The 17198-nt window shown below is 40.2% G+C and overlaps 1 protein-coding gene across 4 annotated transcripts in view; it reads right to left on the minus strand.

Annotated features, from left to right (window-relative positions):
• The window catches only part of LOC114644738 (NACHT, LRR and PYD domains-containing protein 12-like), a 217671-nt gene that overhangs the window by 103681 nt on the left and 96792 nt on the right, over positions 1-17198 (minus strand). For 2 of the 4 annotated variants that reach the window (XM_051924823.1, XM_051924832.1), the window contains exon 12: positions 12397-12570. In XM_051924823.1, coding sequence (XP_051780783.1) covers positions 12397-12570 — 174 coding nt within the window. Of the gene's footprint in view, positions 1-8721; positions 8896-12396; positions 12571-17198 lie in introns of all 4 variants that reach the window. The other 2 variants (XM_051924827.1, XM_051924836.1) reach the window with 2 other exon arrangements.

Genomic DNA, 17198 nt, shown 5'->3' on the forward strand with positions numbered 1-17198 from the left:
ATAATAATAATGTTTTCCATTGCAGCTATACATTTGCCACAGACCAACCTATAAGAGCTCCAAAAGAATACACAAAACACAAACACCACCTCCACCTCTAAGATGATAAAGGACAACTCAATTCTTCCATATGATATAATAATGTAATAACAACATACATCAACACTACACAAAGTAATAGTCCCTACAGACACAAACTCCACAACACTTAACCTCCATACTACATACAACATCACAGAGGACATAACAACCACACAACTTAAAAAACACAAGCATAGACCCAGAAAACACTGATAGATAGATAGATAGATAGATAGATAGATAGATAGATAGATAGATAGATAGATAGATAGATAGATAGATAGATAGATAGATAGATAGATAGATAGATAGATAGATAGATAGATAGATAGATAGATAGATAGATAGATAGATAGATAGATAGATAGATACTTTACTAATCCCCAAGGAGAAATTCAAACTGAATGGCAGACATCTCCTCATATCTTCCCATTTATCAATTAGCTTTTTTTCCCATTTTGGACTTTCTTTTCTGAGATGATGTAATACATCCATTTTTTTCTTTCAAAAAAGCAATTTCTTCTTATATCCTTAACATATACTTAAATTATACTTTGCTTTACAAAAGTAATGTTTCCATATTTCTTCTTTAACAGGTTTGACCACCCTAACCCACTCTCACCTCGGAGTACTGCACTCTCTACACATCCTTCTGCTGATACCAACATAGAAGAGACATCCCCACCCACAATTACAGCAGCGCAAGTGAGCAGAGAGCTGAGGAAACTTCGTGCCAGCAAAGCAGCAGGTCCAGATGGAGTATCGCCACGACTGCTGAAGGTCTGTGCATCGGAGCTGGGGGGTCCTCTACAGCGCATATTCAACCTGAGCCTGGAACAGGGGAAAGTCCCGAGGCTTTGGAAAACATCTTGCATCACCCCAGTCCCAAAGGTATCAAGTCCTGGTGAGCTGAATGACTTCCGGCCTGTCGCTCTAACATCACATGTGATGAAGACCATGGAGCGGCTGCTGCTTCACCACCTGAGGCCACAGGTCCAACACGCCCTCAACCCTCTGCAGTTCGCATACCAGGAGAAGGTGGGATCAGAAGATGCCATCATCTATATGCTACATCGATCCCTCTCCCACTTGGACAGAGGCAGTGGCGCTGTAAGAATTATGTTTCTAGACTTCTCTAGCGCCTTCAACACCATCCAACCTCTGCTCCTTAGGGACAAGCTGACAGAGATGGGAGTAGATTCATACCTGGTGGCATGGATCGTGGACTATCTTACAAACAGACCTCAGTATGTGCATCTCGGGAATTGCAGATCTGACATTGTGGTCAGCAACACAGGAGCGCCGCAGGGGACTGTACTTTCTCCGGTCCTATTCAGCCTATATACATCGGACTTCCAATATAACTCGGAGTCCTGCCACGTGCAAAAGTTTGCTGACGACACTACTATCGTGGGCTGCATCAGGAGTGGGCAGGAGGAGGAGTATAGAAACCTCATCAAGGACTTTGTTAAATGGTGCGACTTAAACCACCTACAACTGAACACCAGCAAAACCAAGGAACTGGTGGTGGATTTTAGGAGACCCAGGCCCCTCATGGACCCCATGATCATCAGAGGTGACTGTGTGCAGAGGGTGCAGACCTATAAATACCTGGGAGTGCAGCTGGACGATAAATTGGACTGGACTGCCAATACTGATTATCTGTGCAAGAAAGGACAGAGCCGCCCGTACTTCCTTAGAAGACTGGCATCCTTCAACATCTGCAGTAAGATGCTGCAGATGTTCTATCAGATGGTTGTGGCGAGTGCCCTCTTCTACGCAGTGGTGTGCTGGGGAGGCAGCATTAAGAAGAAGGATGCCTCACGCCTGGACAAACTGGTGAGGAAGGCAGGCTCTATTGTTGGCATAGAGCTGGATGGTTTGACATCCGTAGAAGAGCAACGGGCACTCAGCAGGCTCCTATCAATTATGGAGAATCCACTACATCCATTAAACAGTGTCATCTCCAGACAGAGGAGCAGTTTCAGCGACAGACTGCTGTCACTGTCCTGCTCCACTGACAGACTGAGAAGATCATTCCTCCCCCAAACTATGCGACTCTTCAATTCCACCAGAGGGGGTAAACGTTGAACATTATTCAAGTTATTGTCTGTTTTTTACCTGCATTTTTTATTACTCTTTAATTTAATATTTTTTGCTGCTGGAGTATGTGAATTTCCCCCTGGAATTAATAAAGTATCTATCTATCTATCTATCTATCTATCTATCTATCTATCTATCTATCTATCTATCTATCTATCTATCTATCTATCTATCTATCTATCTATCTATCTATCTATCTATCTATCTATCTATCTATCTATCTATCTATCTATCTATCTATCTATCTATCTATCTATCTATCTATCTATTTCTATTTTCCCTATTTTACATGTCTAATATTCAAATCATTATTGTAAGTAACTACACAGTTAGTTACTATAAAATGTAAATGCTCAAAAGATCATCATCCTTTGCTGTATTTGTCAGAGGACAAAGGTGAAAAAAAAACCAACTGTTCAAATGGTCTGTTCACTGTGCCACACTTCACGAGGTGAGGGCATTATAACCCTCTTGCTCAGAAAATTTCTCAGATGGACAGCTACAACATTACAAGCCAGTTTTAGTGTTTTGTTAGTTGAATCTCTCGAGTTCAATCTGGTATTTAGGCTGAGCTTTCGCTAGTGGACCAGGGTGTTGTGCTTTCTTGACATGGGGCACCTTGAAGCCATCCCAGAAAGTGATGAGCACCCAATCAAACACAATGCTGGCCTTTTCTTATGGGTTTGATGGTCTTGTTTACAGATTTCAGACATTTAAAAGTCTGGTCTTATCTAAATCATCCTAAAAATATCCTAATTTCCATACAAATTTAAATTTTACAAGTCTTAGTAAAGTATGATGTAAAACTAATCATTTTAACTGGGCAACAACTGGGTACACTAGGTGAGAGGTCTGTGGGAGTGCTGGAGTGAATGTTAGTGCAAACACAATGATTGTAAGGGGTCATGGCAGCTGTGAAATGGTCATAGCAGTGAAAATCGGCTCAGCAGCGGTCTCATGTATAAAACTGTGTGGAGTCAAGAAAGAAATTATGCAGTTGCTATAATAAGGAAAATGCATACATCATCTCTACCTGGTTGCCACCCTGAAACATCCATATATGGACTATGCTAATTAACGTCATACATATGCAGTCACAATGATGCGGACCTTCAAAGGAGGGTAGAGCAGCCTCCCACTTGATGCATTCAGCCTTGGGCCAATTACATTTAAGGATTTCTATGACATGCTTCATAATAATTTCCATCACTATGAATAGTATAGGCTGCATGAAACACTAAGGGTTCAGTCAGTTGCCTTTCCAACAAGCCAGCTATCTTGTGCAGCACCAACTGCAAGTCGTCTGATCAATGCTACATTGCCTCTATATAAATAATTCATGGGTTGGACCGGGCCACCAAACTACAACGTTTGTCAGTCTCACCTTGGCATCATAGGTGACTTTAGCGTTAATGGAATGTCGCAGCTTAAAGTTAACAAAAGCAGCTTCATTTTTGCTCTGAATCCTTATTGGAATATGAGTATTGTTAATTGCTCTGATTACATTAGGAAAACTGGACACTGCTGCAAACTGCCTTTTTATGTTGTTATATATAAAAACAAACAATGAAAATTGAACATGGGGCCTCATAAGTCATCTTATGGCTTCCATTACAGCAGTCATGGTAGAGCTCAAGCTCTGTTGAGATATTCGGGTAAAGCCTGATTATTGGCAATCTGTCTTTCTAATGCCGGGGTCATTTCTGCAAACAGTTTCAAGAGAAGGCCTGTTGAAAGTTTAAATTGGCTCATTAACCAGTCATTATCATGGGCAAAAAAACTCGTCTGCCCCTCCATATACAGCGGGGAAAATAAGTATTGAACACATCAACGTTTTAAACAGTAAATATATTTCTAGTGGGGCAATTGACATGAAATTTATACCAGACTAGCAAAATACCCGCGCTTCACAGCGGCAAAATACTGGCTGAATATTTTAATTAAGAAAAAAGTAAACATTTTTAAACTTCGACGAAACATGTTGTTTCCCCACACATAATATGATGGAATTTCATTATAATAAAGTTGTTTTGCAAAATCATCGTGTTTACAAAGGTCAAAGAACGCTAAAAGGGTGGTTTGTGGTGGATTGTGTACTCTATCGGCAACGTTGCCTTCTGTGAAATAAATTCTTTGTCCTTTCTCAAGATGCACAGCAAGATGAACGACCGGAGGGAAACGTTCGTGAATGGGAAACAGAAAATGCGCCAGGCTGCTTCAGAGCTACTAATGTAATGACCAGCTTCGTATCGAGATACTTCGTCATTTTCATTTTGTATTGTAAATACTGCCTGGTTACTTCCCTTGTTAACATACTTGCAGATGTATTTAATTGATTTTACTGAACTGCAAAATTCGACATTGATGTGAGCATTGAAGAAGCGGGACAGCACAGGACTATAAGGGACCACCCATCTGTTGTTGATATCTACTCCTTTGATGTTAATTGTATGACCTCCATCAGCAGGTGCGCGCCGGCGGTACTGAGGGTAACCATCTTCTCCGGTCTGAGTTTCTGAGATGAATGGACGCGGGTACTTCTTAGTGCATATTCTGTTGATCATGCAGGGTGAGTTGATATTATGAGGTCCACATGGGCTGTGAATCATGGTGGATTTTACTATTTTGTGTAGGGCAGGGTCAGTCTGTGGATCAGGAATTTCCGCACGGATGACTTGATTGATGAGAGCTGGTTTAATCCTATCTTTTAGCCACAATAGAATGTGTGCATGGGAAATACCTCGCTTTTTCCACTCTATGGTGTACATGTAGCAATTTGTACAGCCGAAAATGTTACTCTTCGTGAGCAAGTCTATCGTTTTGCGAATCTTGAGATGAAATATACGAATGATAAGGTTGTGGCGATCGTGAGGTTTTTGACGTGGAAGGAGAATTTCAGTGATGTCAGGCCATTTAGGATTGCAAGTAAATGTGATGAATAAGTCAGGGCGGCCATAATGACGTACGTATGTCATTGCGTCTTGTGTACGCTCGTACATATAGCGAGGTCCTCCAGTGAAGGAAGATGGTAATATCACAGCTTGACCAAGTTCTATGAAATCAGTGTCATTTTTGTCAATAGCATCATTTAAGTGAACGTAATTTTCAGCTCGTAGTTTTTTCTGATTTAGTCTGATATAATTTAGTCTTTCGGATTCAATTTTTGCGTACATATCTAACTAAAAACTGATTTAATAAAGTTTGGAAGAAAAGGATAGTATTATCATGATGTTGTCTGATCATAAGCCGGTATGAATAGAAGTTTGCTGCAGAGACGGTTTTGTTCATAGGTAACTTACTGGTAGCATGAACTTGAGGTATAGACACAGAATAGCCGTCTTCACCATAGCAGAACATGAGAGGATATTGAAGTGCATCATAGGATCTGTGGGTTTCCTTAATGCGTTGTAGTTTATTGTCTCTGGTTTTCAAGACAATATCTCTATTGCTGAACGTTTGCCCAACGATGACAACACCAACTTGATGAACTGTGGGTTTATTAAATCTGCCTTTGTGTGCATGTAATGGTTTTTTGTCTGCGTGAATGACAACTTTGAAGTCTTTGTCATCATCTGAAATACTGTCCATTGTGGAGTGGAAGTCCTGGATGTAAGTGTTACAGTCATGGAGCATTTTTTGTAATTGCTTGACCAGGGGTATGTTAAGTCCAGAAAAATTAGCGCAGCGGATTTGTGCTTCCTTTTCATCGTCCCCGATGAAATAAATTTGCAAAAATTTGTGTTCCTCACTTGGCATAGGTAAAAGACTGCCAATCAAGTGATACACTTGTCCCTGAACTTTAAATGAAGGCATAAAATTTCCCTCATCGATTTGTTTAGCACCAAATGACGTCATTTGAAATGCGCTGTTGTGCTTTCGAATATTGTTGAAGAAATGCTCACTTTAAGGATGTTCGCCATTTAACAGGCCCTCAAGAAGGTCAGGAAGTTTACGTAAAGGAGTGAGAGAGACTTTACCAACGTTACAGCACAAACCAGGACACTCGCATTTCCACTTCTGAGCTTGACAATAGTCACAGTGAACATCCATGGATCCAATATGTACTGTTTTGTCAGACTCATAATGTATGTTTGGGTCGTACGCAAATCCACAATTGGCTTTTTTGAGCCAAACCTGTTGTTTTCGTATGAGCCGCTTTTCATTATTGGGATCGTATCTAGAAACAGAAGCTCTATTAACTTGTGGATTTGCCTCCGTGTATTTAGCGACAGCGTCTCTATGAACTTGTGGATTTGCTTGCGAGTATTTAGCGACAGCGTCCCTATTAAGTTGTGGATGTGCTTGCGAGTATTTAGCCACAGCGTCCCTATTAACTTGTGGATTTTTCTGCGAGTATTTGGCGGCAGCTGCATGAAGTTGCTTCCGTCTAGCTGCATCAGAAAATGTACCACGACGTCTGATACGCCTCCTTTTTACTGTGTTCTCACAGCTTGGATTGCTGCTGTCATAATCAGCTCGAGCTGGATTTGTGTTGAACTGACATTCGGTATGTATCAATTGATATAAGCATAAAACTGGCTTCATCAATAACTTCGCATCCATCTTTTGAGAGTTTAAACATTCATAAACATCAAAGTGTCCACTACTCAAATCGTCACCTGTGAATCTAAGATGTTTAAGAGGCATTGATGGTTCTCCAAAGGTGTAAAATATTTGGCCATTTTGGTACACTTGAAAGCGACAACCAAACAATTCAGCGGCAGCCATCAACTCACATGCAGAACCAAAGGTGAAGGGTTTGTGCATTTCAGTCTTATAGTGCTCCTGTGTACTATAATTATCTCCTGTACCATCATCAGTCCACACTTTGAACCTGTCCCAGTCATTTAATACATAAGACACAATGTCCCTGCGGATATCAAAAGTGAGCCTGATATGTCCGTGCAATATGTAACACAGAGAATGGAAAAGGCAGGCACCATCTCAGGGCATGGACACCACTCGGTAAGTGATAGTTCTTTGATTGATGGTGATCACCTCCATAGACATGTTAATAGGGGTACAGTTGGAAGAATAAAGGGAATGGGTATTTGATCAGTAAACAAAGTATAAAATACCTACACAATAATTATAACAATCGTAATAAACGAAACAGTAGAGAACCGCGAAGCAAGGAGAAAAGATGGCCTTTTATGGCGTATTTGGCGGCACCTGCACGAAGTTCCTTAAAACAACAGCAGAGAAGCCGCGGATTAAATAAATGAAATGGTTACCTGAACAGTAAACTAAGTGTAAAATACCTACACAATAACTATAACAATCTTAACAAATGAACAATAAAACACCGGAGAACCCGTGGATTACATAAAACCTACACAATAACTATAACAATCGTAATAAATGAACAATAAAACAGCGGAGAACCCGTGGATTAAATAAAAAGGCTGCTTCCTTGGCAAAGCAAGGAAAAAGGACAGCCTTATATGTCGTTCGTTTATTAAACAGTGTTTAAGCTGTGAAAAGGCTGCTTCCTTGGCGAAGCAAGAAAATTAATGAAGACACCGCAGCAAAGAACGGCCTTATATGGGCAGGCAGTCAATTACGTGGGAGGCGTGCTGATTTCCGCAGCAGCCGCACTTATGAATATGCTAAGCATAGTCCTTCACCCGCGAATATTTACCTTATATGGGCAGGCACTCAATCACGTGGGAGGCGTGATGATGCAAGACGCAAGACGCAACCACCTCACACGGCGACCGAGCTGCCCGCTATGGCCGTATACAGTATACAAAAGTAGGTTCCAGTTATGACCGTTACGTGTAGAATTTCGAAATGAAACCTGCCTAACTTTTGTAAATAAGCTGTAAGAAATGAGCCTGCCAAATTTCAGCCTTCCACCTACACGGGAAGTTGGACAATTAGTGAGTGAGTGAGTGAGTGAGTGAGTGAGTGAGTGAGTGAGTGAGTGAGTGAGTGAGTGAGTGAGTGAGTGAGTGAGTGAGTGAGTCAGTGAGGGCGTTGCCTTTTATTAGTATAGATGTTGGTAACAGCCCAAGTAATTCACACATACAACGAAATCAAAACAAACAAGTCCATAAATTAAGGCTTCTGGGGGATGAGTGTTAAATTGTCTCACATCTTACTGTCCACACTGCCTTCAGTCATAAAATTCTCCTTCCTGTGTCCTTCTCCGTCTATCTATTGTTGGCTGATCAGTTTTACTGATGCTGTTTCCTTTGTGTCCCATTCTCTTGTATGGACACTTCTCACTCTTTCTCTTTATTATTAGTCCTTTTCTCTTGTTTGATGGCTCATTTTCTTCTCTTTGTTCATCTGCTTCTCTTGTCCCTCATTACCTTTGCTCTCCTACTCTTCCTGCTCCTGCCTGTCACCACAGTCCAGCTGCAGATGTCCACTCCTCTTTGCTACAGACACTCTGGTCAGCTGTTCTGCTTCCACATTTTTTTTAACTTTTAACAAACTTTAGTGAGGCAATAACAGGAATGTGATGGTGGAAGGTGACAATGGAGGAAACGGACACAGACAAGACTACAAAATCACTTGTTGTTCACTCACCTCAGTTTCACAAATTTGCAGTTTTCACTACTCATTCCCTTACACAGCTGATCCAGTCCTAAGTCCCCAATTTCATTTTTGCTCAGGATCAATTCAGTCAGTCGTGAGTGTGGAGAAGAAACGACTGATGAGAGAGCTGAGCAACATCTGGAATTGAGATCACATTGATACAGGCTGTGGAGGTAAAGAGAGAAAAAGTAAGGACACAAAGAGGGACAGACAGGCAACAGACGACACAAAAATAAACAAAAACTTTCCAGCGTTTTGACAAAAACTGAGCCCTCATTGATTGCGCTGACCATGACATCCATCCATAGTGAAGCTCTGATCACAGTAGAAAAAAGAACATCTTGGTAATGAAATCAAAAGTCCAAAAGAAACAAAAAAAACAGAAAAACAAAATGGATGTGAGCTGCCATAATCTCCTCCTCAGACACGTTTTGAGAAGATAGTTCATAAAACAACACTGTGATTGTATGAGAAGAACACTTGAAGACCATGGAAAGACATTGTGTGTGTCAAGACAAGAAACACATGGGATCTCATTGTTGTCTGTTTTTCTCATTCTTTTTTTTTCTTTTTCTGTTTTGTGGTTTCAGCTGATATCATCATAAAGACAAGTGAGAAGTAGGACAGTCCAGTGAATTTGTGTTATCTACTCCATTAAATGAATTTTTTTCTGTTTTAATCCATTCGTGTTTATTATGTTCCATTCGTGTTTATTATGTTGCTCAGGATCAATTCAGTCAGTCGTGAGTGTGGAGAAGAAACGACTGATGAGAGAGCTGAGCAACATCTGGAATTGAGCTCACATTGATACAGGCTGTGGAACATTATATTGTACTTATGCCTTCATATATTACATTCTCATGGCTTTTATCATATTTTTGTTATTGGAAAATTTTTTATGGAGAAGTTGCATATTGAATTTCATTGTACTGTACAATGACAATAAAAGAATTCAATTCAATTCAAGTGATGTCAGTAATCATGACTGTTGTATATAACAACAACAAAAACAATAATAATAATAATAATAATGTATTCCATTGCAGCGATACATTGGTCACAAACCAACCTATAAGAGCTTCAAAAGAATACACAAAACACAAACACCACCTCCACCTCAAAGATGATATAGAACAACTCACTTCGACCATATGATAAAATAATTTAATAACAACATACAGCAACACTACACAAAGTAATAGTTTCTACAGACACAAACTCCACAACCCTTAACCTCCATACTACATACAACATCACAGAGGACATAGCAACCACACAACTTAAAAACACAAGCATAGACCCAGAAAACACTGCATGGCAGACATCTCCTCATATCCTCCTATTTATCAATTAGCTTTTGTCCCATTTTGGACTTTCTTTTCTGAGATGATGTAATACATCCATTTTTTCTTTAAAATAAACAATCTCTTCTTATATTCTTAACATATAGTTAAATTATACTTTGCTTTACAAAGGTAATGTTTCCTTATTGCTATTTTCTCTATTTTACATGTCTAATATTCAAATCATTATTGTAAGTAACTACACAGTTAGTTACTATAAAATGTAAATGCTCAAAAGATTATCCTCCTTTGCCGTATTTGTCAGAGGATTAAAGGTGAAAAAAAAAACAACTGTTCAAATGGTCTGTTCACTGTGCCACACTTCACAAGGTGAGGTCTTTAAATGGCATTATAACCCTCTTGCTCAGAGAATTTCTCAGATGGACAGCTACAACATTACAAGCCAGTTTTAGTGTTTTGTTAGTTGAATCCCTTGAGTTCAATCTGTTATTTAGGCTGAGCTTTCGCTAGTGGACCAGGGTGTTGTGCTTTCTTGACATGGGGCACCTTGAAGCCATCCCAGCAAGTGATAAGCACCCAATCAAACACAATGCTGGCCTTTTCTTATGGGTTTGATGGTCTTGTTTACAGATTTTAGACATTTAAAAGTGTGGTCTTATCTAAATCATCCTTAAAAATATCCTAATTTCCACACAAATTTAAATTTTACATGTCATAGTAAAGTATGATGTAAAACTAATAATTTCAACAGGGCAACAACTGGGTACACTAGGTGAGAGGTCTGTGGGAGTGCTGGAGTGAATGTTAGTGCAAACACAATGATTGTAAGGGGTCATGGCAGCTGTGAAATGGTCATAGCAGTGAAAATCGGCTCAGCAGCGGTCTCATGTATAAAACTGTGTGGAGTCAAGAAAGAAATTATGCAGTTGCCATTAAACAGGAAAATGCATACATCATCTCTACCTGGTTGCCACCCTGAAACATCCATATACGGACTATGCTAATTAACTTCATACATATGCAGTCACAATGATGCGGACCTTCAAAGGATGGTAGAGCAGCCTCCCACTTGATGCATCCAGCCTTGGGCCAATTACATTTGAGGATTTCTATGGCATGCTTCATAATGATTTCCATCACCATGAATAGTACAGGCTGTATGAAACACTAAGGGTTCAGTCAATTGCTTTTCCATCAAGCCAGCCATCTTGTGCAGCACCAATTGCAAGTCATCTGCTCAATTCTACTTTGCCTCTATATAAATAATTCATGGGTTGGCCCGGGCCACCAAGCCACAACATTTGTCAGTCTCACCTTGGCATCATAGATGACTTTAGCATTAATGGAATGTCGCAGCTTACAGTTAACAAAAGCAGCTTCATTTTTGCTATGTATCCTTATTGGAATATGAGTACTGTACTGTCAATTGCTCTGATTACATTAGGAAAATTGGACACTGCTGCAAACTGCATTTTTATGTTGGTATATATAAAAACAAACTATGAAAACTGAATGTGGGGCCTCATCAGTCAACTTATGGCTTCCATTACAGCACTCATATTGGAGCTCAAGCTTGGCTGGGATATTCAGTTGAAATATTCGGGAAAAGCCTGATTATGGACAATTTGTCTTTCTAATGCCGGGGTCAATCCTGCACACAGTTACAAGAGAAGGTCTGTTGAAAGTTTAAATTGGCTCATTAACCAGTCATTATCATGGGCAAAAAAAATCTGACTGCCCCTCCATATACAGCGGGGAAATTAAGTATTAAACATGTCAATGTTTTAAACAGTAAATATATTTCTAATGGGGCTATTGACATGAAATTTACACTAGATGTTGGTAACAGCCCAAGTAATTCACACATACAACGAAATCAAAACAAATAAGTCTTCTGGGGTATGAGTGTTGAATTGTCTCACATCTTACTGTCCACACTGCCTTCAGTCAGAAAATTCTCCTCCCTGTGTCCTTCTCCTTCTATCTATGGTTGGCTGATCAATTTTACTGATGCTGTTCCCTTTGTGTCCCATTCTCTTGTATGGACACTTCTCACTCCTTCTGTTTATCATCGGTCCTGTTCTCTTGTTTGATGGCTCATTTTCTTCTCTTTGTTCATCTGCTTCTCTTGTCCCTCATTACCTTTGCTCTCCTACTCTTCCTGCTCCTGCCTGTCACCACAGTCCAGCTGCAGATGTCCACTCCTCTTTGCTACAGTCACTCTGGTCAGCTGTTCTGCTTCCAAGTTTTTTTAAACTTTTAACAAAATTTACTGAGGCAATAACAAGAATGTGAGGGTGGAAGGTGACAATGGAGGAAAGGGACACAGACAAGACTACAAAATCACTTGTTGTTCACTCACCTCAGTTTCTCTAATTTGCAGTTTTCACTACTCATTCCCTTACACAGCTGATCCAATCCTAAGTCCCCAATTTCATTTTTGCCCAGGATCAATTCAGTCAGTCGTGAGTGTGGAGAAGAAACGACTGATGAGAGAGCTGAGCAACATCTGGAATTGAGCTCACATTGATACAGGCTGTGGAGGTAAAGAGAGAAAAAGTAAGGACACAAAGAGGGACAGACAGGCAACAGACGACACAAAAGTAAACAAAACAAACTTTCCACCGTTTGTGACAAAAACTGAGCCCTCATTGACTGTGACATCCATCCATAGTGAAGCTCTGATCACAAGAGAATAACGAACATCTTGGTAATAGAATCAAAAGTCCAAAAGAAACAAGAAGAACAGAAAAACAAAATGGATGTGAGCTGCCATAGTCTCCTCCACAGACACGTTTTGAGAAGAAAGTTCATAAGACATCACTGTGATTGTATGAGAAGAACACTTGAAGACCATGGAAAGATTTTGTGTGTGTCAAGAGAAGAAACACATGGGGTCTCATTGTTGTCTGACTTTCTCATTCTTTCTTTTTTCTTTTTCTGTTTCGTGGTTTCAGCTGATGTTTTCATAACGACAAGTCAGAAGGAGGACAGTCCAGTGAATTTGTGTTATCTACTCCATTAAATAAATTTTTTTGTTTTAATCCATTCCTGTTTATTATGTTCATGTAAATGGACTGTCGACAGAACAACTCGAGGAGCAACTGTTAACTGTGTGAGGATAATGAGTGCCCAGGAATGCCAGTCCAATAAATTCACACAAACACATGCTGAACTTGTCACCTCATTCCATATTCATTGTAATAATTTTTCCCACAATCCATCACTTCAGCTATCACATTCAAGGTCCAGTTCAGCCCTTTGACACCTCAGACTCAGGTCAGTCTCATCACTTTATCATCTAAAGGTCCATGTGGTCTGCTTGTCTTTCAGTTCACTTTTGGTCCTTCATATCAATCCACAATAATACCCCTGCTTTGTTAATTGTGTCTATAAATACAACTACAGACAGGTAGACATTTAGACAAAAGGACAGCCTGGGTCTCAATAAGTGATGTGACAACCTCGAGCAGAGTTGAACATTCAGGTCTGTCACTGAAGAGTGACCAGAGTCAGAAGGTCTTTATTGAGTAGGTGGCCTACATGGACAGGGATGTTATTTTGGCTGAAATGAGAAGAAACTGGAGAATAAAGAAGAAGATGATGACAAAGAATAGAGATAGGAACAGTGAGAACAAATACAAAAGATGGTCAATATAAAGATATGTGAACAAATAGGAGCAAAGGTTCAAGTTTGTAAGTGTGAGGTGCAAGCGGATGGACTAAATGAGAGAGTAGAACATCAAACCAAAGGACATGTTTGAAATAAAAATGAAAGGAGGGAAAACCTGCTAGCCAGACATGAGAAACATGGAGAAAAAGAAACAAAAAGGAGTGACAAGAAGAAGTCTACTTTAAGAAGAAGAGAAACAAAGAGAAAAAATAAGGAGATATAAGTGTGTATGTAGCCGGTGAGAGGTTTGTGGGGTACAGGAGTGAGTGGTAGTGTACAACACCACGAGTGTGAAGGGATGTGGACAAAAGAGTGTGCAGGTGTGCAGAGAGACCAGAGTGGTGAGTGCGGAGTCAAACTGGATTAATCAGCAGCACTGCATGTGAACACACCGATGTGGTTTTAGCAGCCCACTAGTGCTGGTGCCAAGAGGCCTCATGTATAAAACTTATTTGTTTTCAGAAAAGTGTGCAAGATATATCTTATGCAAAAGATAGAATTTATAAAACCTGAACTTGCCGTGGAAATTAGCTTACAGTTTCGGGAAGTTATGAATATCTGTAAGTCTTACGCAGACTTTTCTGTTGGTGGGGTTTAGTGACTGCATCCAGCAGGACAATGAAGTGATCTGAAAATCTTATTTCATCGTACATTTCAATGATGCAGCAGGCCCATTTTGATTTCATCAATTTCTTAAACCTGACTGTTATAAACCTGTTATGGAACAGGGATTGTGTGATTTTGATGGTCTCTGTAATGTCGGCTCCAATTCAGCACACAGCTCTTAGGGGATGGCTTCAGGATATCTAAACCAGCTTGTAAGTCAGTCATCGTCACAAAAACGCACACAAATACAAGTAGCACTATTTAAATGTGTTTTTAAGTGTGCTTGTCTATGCATTTTTTGTGGCAAAATAAGCGCTTTCTTATGTTAAGAAGTTAGAAAATATATGCATAGTGTAACATTTGGGTGCGACTTAGTTACCTGACTTGAAAGTTATAGCATATGTGTGATGTGGGACGGAAATTTGCTCAGTCTGCCACACCGCTATTTTGTGCAATCAGGTATAAGCTGCTGATCTACTGGGATTTTCATGCTCTACCATCTCTTAAGGTTTACAGAGAATGGTCTGAAAAAAGGAAAATATCCAGTGAGCAGCAGTTCTCTGGGCGAAAATGCCTTGTTGATGCCAGAGGTTAGAGGAGAATAGCCAGACTGTTTCAAGCTGATAGAAAGGCAACAGTAAGTCAAATAAGCACTCGTTAAAACTAGTATACATCTCCAAACATACAACACATCGATCCATGAAGCAGATGGGCTACAACGGCAGGAGACCACACCGAGTTTCACTCCTGTCAACTAAGAACAGGCAACTGAGGCTAAAATTCACACTGGCTTGCCAAAATTGGACAATAGAAGATTGGTAAAACATTGCCTGGTCTGCTGAGTCTCAAATTCTGCTGTGAAATTCGGATGGTAGGGTCAGAATTTGGTGGCAACAACATGAAAGCATAGATTCATCCTGCCTTGTATCAACAGTTTAGGCTGGTTATGGTGGTATAAATGTGTGGGGGATATTTTCTAGGCTCATTTTGGGCCACTTATTACCATTTGAGCATCGTTTAAGTGCCACAACCTGCATGAGTATTTTTGCTGACCATGTCCGTCCCTTTGTGACTGCAGTGTATCTATATTCTGATGGCTTTTTCCAGCAGGATAATGCGGCATGTGACAAAGCTCAAATCATCTCAGACTGGTTTCTTGAACATGACAAATGCAATGGCCTCCACAGTCACCAGATTTCAATCTGATAGAGCACCTTTGGGATGTGGTGGAAATAGAGATTCACATCGTGGATGTGCAGTTGACAAATCTGCAGCAATTTCATGAAGCTATAATGTCAATATGGACCAAAGTCCCTGAGAAATGTTTCCAGCACCTTGTCTATGCCACAAAGAATTACATCACACAAAATGGGGTCCAACGTGGTATTTGCATAGTGTACCTAATAAAGCGGCCAGTGAGTATATTTACATTAACTGTGTCCATGAAAAATTGAGGAAAAATACCCTTTATTTGACACTTATTTTAGTAACATAGTGCAAGCGTGGATGAGGCAGGCGCCTCTGGTCTCTCTTTAAACTCTGCCAAATGTCAGTAATGCCTCAAGTTCACATTCACTAAAGTTTAGTTTCCTCTGTTCTGTCATGGTTTGTAGTATAGAAGTTACTCAGAAACATGAACAAATTGATATGGTGGTTATTCTTCATCTTTCGGCTGTTCCTTTTAGGGGTCACCACAGCAAATCATTGTTTCCATACGTTCCTGTACTCTGCATCTTGCTCTATCACATATATCACCTACATGTCCTATCTCACAAAATCCATAAATCTTCTCTTACAACAACAACATGTATTTATATAGCACATTTTCATACAAATAGTGTATCTCAAAGTGCTTTACATGATGAAGAAAAGAGAAAAAAAAGACAATATAAGAATTAAAATAAGACACCACTAATTAACATAGAATAAGAGTACGACCCGATGGCCAGGGAGGACAGAAAAAAAAAAAAAAAAACTCCAGATGGCTGGAGAAAAAAATAAAATCTGCAGGGGTTCCAGACCATGAGAATGCCCAGCCCCCTCTTAGGCCTTCCTCTTTTCCTTGTGCCTGGCAACTCCATCCCTAGCATCCTTCTCCCAATATACCCAGCATCTCCCCTCTGCACATGTCCAAATCAATGCAATCTCACCTCTATGACCCTCTAATGTACTTATTTCTAATCCTGTCCACCCTCGTCACACCCAATGCAAATATTAACATCCATAACTCAGCTTTCTCTCCTGTCTTTTTTCCAGTGTCACAGTTTCTAACCCATATAACATAGCTTGTCTCATTACTCTCTTGTAGACATTCCCTTTCAATCTTCACTCACACCACTGTCACACTTCCCTCGTTCATATTCTGTACAACTCTTACATGCTTTTCTGCCACTCCTGACTTCCTCATACAATACCACAACATCTCTCGAGGTACCGTCATATGCCTTCTCCAAGTCCACTAAGACACAATGCAGCTGCTTCTGGGCTTCTCTATACTTCTCCATCAACATCCTCAGAGCAAACATTGCATCTGTGCTGCTCTTTCCTGGTAGAAAACCATACTGCTGCTCACTAATCATCACCTTCCTTTTTAACCTAGCTTCTACTACTCTTGCTCCTAACAATACAATACAATACAATACAATACAACTTATTTTTGTATAGCCCAAAATCACACAAGAAGTGCCGCAATGGGCTTTAACAGGCCCTGCCTCTTGACAGCCCCCCAGCCTTGACTCACTAAGAAGACAAGGAAAAACTCCCAAAAAAACCCTAGTAGAGAATAAAAATGGAAGAAACCTTGGGAGATGCACAACTTCAGGCATAACTTCATGCTCTGGCTCATCAGTTTTATCCCCCTGAAGATACTACAGTTCTGCACATCA

This window comes from Erpetoichthys calabaricus, chromosome 1 (genome assembly GCF_900747795.2).
Source record: "Erpetoichthys calabaricus chromosome 1, fErpCal1.3, whole genome shotgun sequence".
Taxonomy (NCBI): Eukaryota; Metazoa; Chordata; class Cladistia; order Polypteriformes; family Polypteridae; genus Erpetoichthys; species Erpetoichthys calabaricus.